Raw genomic sequence first — 5,037 nt, forward strand, 5'->3', positions numbered from 1 at the left:
CTGAGTATCACATGTTCTCACTCATAAGTGGACCTTGAACATCTATCGTAATACTATAAGAAAAGGATCGAGAGTGGTGGGAATCTATGAGCGGGGGGGTCAGGGAGGTCAAGGGTGGTGGGATTAATGGTAGTCGATATCTGTCTGGGGACCGGGGGACACCCCTTATCAACAAGGGAGCCTGAACGATGCATATTTATATACCTAACCCTTAACTGTATCCCACAATTTTAAAATAAAAAATATGTTTAAAAAAATAAATAAATAAAAATTAGTCAGGCATGGTGGCACATGCTTGTCATCCCAGCTACTCAGGAGTCTGAAGCCAGAGGATCACCTGAGTTCAGGAGGTCAAGGATGAAGTGAGCCATGATCATGCTACTGAACTTCAGTCTGGGTGACAGAGTGAGACCACCAACTCAAAAGTAAAAAATGTGTTGTTTGCTTGAGGGATATCAAGGAAGCTGGACACTCAGCATGTCATGTCACAGCCAATTTAAAGAAGGAAAAAATTATTGGGGAACAGACAGCTGATGGCTGCTATGCCTTACTGGGAAGAAGAGGGAGGTCTTTTTGTTTTGGGTTTTTTGGGGTTGTTTTGGGGTTTTTTTGAGTAAGAGTCTTACTGTGTTGCCCAGGCCTCAGATGATCCTTCTGCCTCAGCCTCCCAAGTAGCTGGAACTATAGGCGCACCACCACGCCTGGCTAATTTTTTGAGTTGTTGCAGAGATGAGGTCTTGCCAAGTTGCCCAGGGTGGTCTCAAACCCCTGGACTCAGGTAATCCTCTTGCCTCTGCCTCCCAAAGCGCTAGAATTACAGGCGTCAGCCACTGCACCTGACTAAGGGGAGGTCTTAAGGCAGGGGGTGATTCTAGACAGGTCTGAGCTGCCGGGGGCCTGGAGCTTCCCCAGAAGTAATCTGTGTCCCTCCCACCCCTAACCCTCCCACCCTCTGCTTATGCTAGGAGGGAAAAAAAAAGAAACTTGAAGAAGCAATAGGGACCCTCAATAGATAAGACGATATAATAAGCACTGTCGTGGGTTGAAATGGTGGCCAACCAAAAATATGTCCATTTTCTAATCCTTGGAACCTGTGAACATGACCTTATTTGTGACTTTATTTGGAAAAAGTCCATCTTTGCAGATGGATGTTGAGATGAGATCATCCTATATTATGCGGGTGGGTCTTAAATCTCATGACGGGCGTCCTTATAAGAGACACGCAGAGGAGAGACACCAATAGAAGAGAAGGAAGCAATGTGACTTCAGACACAGAGATTGGAGTGATGTGGCCACAAGCCAATGAACACCAGCAGTCACCAGAAGCCGAAAGGGACAAGGAGCAGAATCTCCTCTAGAGACTCCCGAGGTAGTTCAGACTCTGGCTTCCAGACAAGGCCAGTGAGAGAATAATGAATGTTGTTTCAAGCCACCCAGTCGGTGGCAATTTGTTATGCAGCCCTAGGAAATTAGTGTAAGCATGGGCACTAAAGAGTGCAAGATGAAAGGCAGGAGGAGCCTTTCCGCTAAGTGAGTCCCCAGGGCCAGAGTCAGACACATGCTCCAGAAGCTTGTACCACCGAGCACAGTCCAGGTGGGCCCAGTCCCTTAGCTAAGTTTGACGAGGAATACGGCATCCCACGCCCAGTGGTCTACATGACTTTAAATTGATCCCAATCTACCCCAGATCATAATGTTCAAATTCTAGTAATTTGTGGGTAGTTAATACGTATGTTTTTGCTGTTCCCCTCCAAAATATGTTGGGTTTGGGGGTTTAAAAATGTAAAAAGTATAGGTTTCCTGGAAGCTATTTAATTCTGCTCCTCATAATCTACCCCTGTGGGGAGTTTAGCTGTTTAGGCCACGAAGCCTGGAACCATCAATCCCAGAAGTTTCTCAAAGAAGAGGCAGAGGGCCCAAGGAGAGGGGCTGAGAGCTCCTGAGCTTTCAGGGTTACAGTTTCAGATCTAACCCCTTCCCCAAGTCTCCACACACAGTTGCGGCTCCTCCTGCCCTGCCCTGTACATGCCTCATCCCATTCTCTACACAGTGCCGTCCTCCCTGCTGCTGATGCATGCAGTCTGGTGCCCAGTCTCAATGAGGCATCTGCCTCGGTTGCCTGATAAGCCCTCTGGCTCCCTGTGGGAACTAAGAACTGCCCTACCCGGGCCCTGACAACTGCTGACCACTTGCCAACACCTTCTCCTGGGATCTTGACCCTGATTCCTCCTCCCTGTGTCAGACTGGAATCCAGCATCGAATCTATGCTACATCCTGACCTCAAGTGTCACTAGTGTTAAACACTGCCATGCCTTATCTAGCAGCACAAAAATGAATCTAGCCAAAATTCCCTGTGACACTCTATCATCTGGACTGTGGAATATACTGTCCTGTCCTGCCTGAAGCTTGAACCCTTTTCTTTCTCTTTCCCCACTGGCTGCAGATCTCTGTATGCCTTTTAGCTGAGTCTGAAAAGTCATGATATTCTGAGCATGCTGGGCAGATGGGATGGATAGGTGGATGCAGGTCTTTGGCAACAGGGGCTGAAAAGCAGGGAGACGGACAGAATGACCTCTACTGCCTTCCTACCTTCAAAAAAGCCATCTTCATCCATGTTGCCATAAACATAGATGTACTCGCCAGCTGTCAGCGGAAGCTCTGCCTCTGGATTCTCATTGGGGCCCTCGAAGGGGTTGTAGCTGTCAGAGGAGGTGCAGAGGAAGAGGAAGACTGTGACCTACATGCCACTTCCATGTCCCATCTTCTCTCCCCCACTGCTCCATGGAGACCTGATTGTCCACCTCTAGCACAGAAGAACACTCACTACTCCACCGTGATTGACTAGGTTATGAGAATATGTCCCACTAGGATCCCTGTCCCCCACTCTCCTCCAGAGGTCCCTGTCTTCACCTGGTCACCTCCTCCCATATACCCCAAGTGCTGGGGGTGGGGAGTGAGGGTGAAGGGCCCACCTGTAGCGAGCTAGGAAGACCTGGATCCTGGCTCCTCCTCGGCTGCCCTCTGGTGCTGCTGGGAGCAGGGAGACACTGTCGGCCTCCAGCTCCTCCACCTCACTGGCTGTGTCCACCTGGGGGTAAATAGAAAAGGCTGGTTCCTCTTCCCAGGCCCAGGGCCAAAAGCAGAGCAGACAGGTTCCCAGACTGAGCCAGAAAGGATCTATTGCTTTGAGAAAGGCAAGTGAGCACAAACAGGTGGACGAGGCCAGTGGTAATGAGCCCCTGACACCTTCTAAATCAGCACCTGAGCCAGCAGGTCCTGGCAGAGTCCAGCAAACCCAGGCAAGGGGAGTGGAGGTAACCTGGTCCCCTCCCGGAGCCCTTGGTACTGCACCAGCTGACGAATAAGGCTCCTGCCTCATCTGAAAGGGGCTCAGGCCTCACTAACGTGGAGAGTAGGTGTCAATAGCAGTTTGGCAGTTTGGTTACTTAAGGTAAAAACTCAGCAAAGCATCCTAGCTGTAGAGAGCTGGAAGCAAGGAGGCAGAAGAAGCTGGAGAAGTCCCTGCCTCTAGCATGGTGATGGTGCTTCTGCAGATCAGCCCTGGAACTCAGAATTTCCTGTCTACCTGCCTGGCCCACGGCCAGGGTTACCTGATTCTCTGACCCTGGTTCAGATTGGGAAACTGATTAGCCTGGGGAACAGGCTGTCTTGTCTTCTCCGGCAAAGCCTGGGAGAAGGGGACAGAGTGGGCAGCACCTTCACGGCCGCATCCAAAGCCAGCACCATCATCCTGTACCACGAGGGGGCGGCAGAGGTCCAGGGCTGGGTTCTGCCCCTTCCCAGACCCCTGGAGAGCAGAGCTACTCCTGACTGGCTCCCTCCACTTTCTGGGGTTTGTGGGTGGAAAGTGGGATGCGGTGATCAGATGAGCTGTGAGTGTTGCCCGCGAACACAGTAACAATAGCAGCTGCGAAGCATCTCCTGGGTGTCCTGCACTGAGACAGATACTTTCCCAATATTTTTTTCATGTAATCCTCACAATAACCTTAGACCACAGGTTTTATTGGTTTTATTGCAATATTTGGACAAGGAAACTGAAGCCCAAAAAGGGTCAGGAACTTGCCAAAGACAAAGCTGGGATTTGGGCTTCAGATCCTTTGCTCTGTCCCACACAACCATTTGCTTCTGCCACAGATGCTATTATGAGTAGGCTCATTATTTGAATCCTGGTGCCAGAGTGTCTCCTCCATCCAGCCCAGCACTCTAGGACCTCCCTAGGCCCCCAGGGGGTGAGGCTAAGTGGCCCTAAGGTGGGGCTTGCAGGCAGGTCCTGGAGAACAGGGACAGGTTCCACCTGAGCCCCGCCCCGTCATAGGAGGAATCCACAGGCCTTCCACCTTGCATCTCGGGACCACTGGCCACCCAACTCCTGGGAACCCCAGAGGTCAGGACCACCCCCTCCCCCTTCCCCAAGCCAAGCCACTCCCCAGCACTGACCTCAGGTGTAGGACATGACTTGGGACTGTTGTGGATGGACTCAGAGCGAGAGGAGTTGGAGAGAGACTCTGCCTTCCTGGTCGTCCTTCGAGGGACCCCAGTAAGGGTGGCAGGGGCAGGTTCGGAAGACTTTGGAGTACAGCGCCCCGGGGAGCCCGGAGGGAGGTCAAGGTCTAAAGAGAAGATGGCACGTGGGCTTGGGGTCTGTGGCCTGAGGAGGGACCAGGGAGATAGCGTGGAGCTTCTTGGATATGGGAGTCAGGCCCTCCGTAGCCAGATTTCCTTACAAGAAGGGCAACATATGGGGAGAAGCTTACTAAGCAGCGCTATGGGTGATTTACATATATTACTCCACATGATCCTCAGAGCAGCTGGTTGAGATACATTTAATAATTCCTGTCTTACAGCTTAGGAAACTATGGCCCAGAGTTTAAATGTAAGCTCAGAATCAATGCGTGGAGCTGGGACCACCAGATCTGACGTACAGCCAAGTCCCAACTCTTCACAAGCCCATTCTTCCTTCTTTTTTTTTTTTGAGTTGGAGTCTCACTCTGTCACCCAGACTGGAGTACAGTGGCC

At 51.1% G+C, this 5,037-nt stretch overlaps 1 protein-coding gene across 1 annotated transcript in view; it reads right to left on the reverse strand.

Annotated features, from left to right (window-relative positions):
* Positions 1-2,589: 2,589 nt before the first annotated feature.
* LOC103260047 (peripheral-type benzodiazepine receptor-associated protein 1-like) overlaps positions 2,590-5,037 on the reverse strand; it is a gene marked incomplete at its 3' end in the record, with an annotated part of 12,473 nt that continues 10,025 nt past the window's right edge. Inside the window, exons 14-16 of the mRNA XM_008057685.2 lie at positions 4,459-4,631; positions 2,973-3,088; positions 2,590-2,699 (exon numbers count right to left, since the gene is read on the reverse strand). Of these exons, the coding sequence (XP_008055876.1) occupies positions 2,590-2,699; positions 2,973-3,088; positions 4,459-4,631 (399 nt within the window). The remainder of the gene's footprint in view (positions 2,700-2,972; positions 3,089-4,458; positions 4,632-5,037) is intronic.

The sequence above is a fragment of the Carlito syrichta genome, unplaced genomic scaffold (genome assembly GCF_000164805.1).
Source record: "Carlito syrichta isolate Samal-C Ts95f unplaced genomic scaffold, Tarsius_syrichta-2.0.1 Scaffold303105, whole genome shotgun sequence".
NCBI classification, from domain to species: Eukaryota; Metazoa; Chordata; class Mammalia; order Primates; family Tarsiidae; genus Carlito; species Carlito syrichta.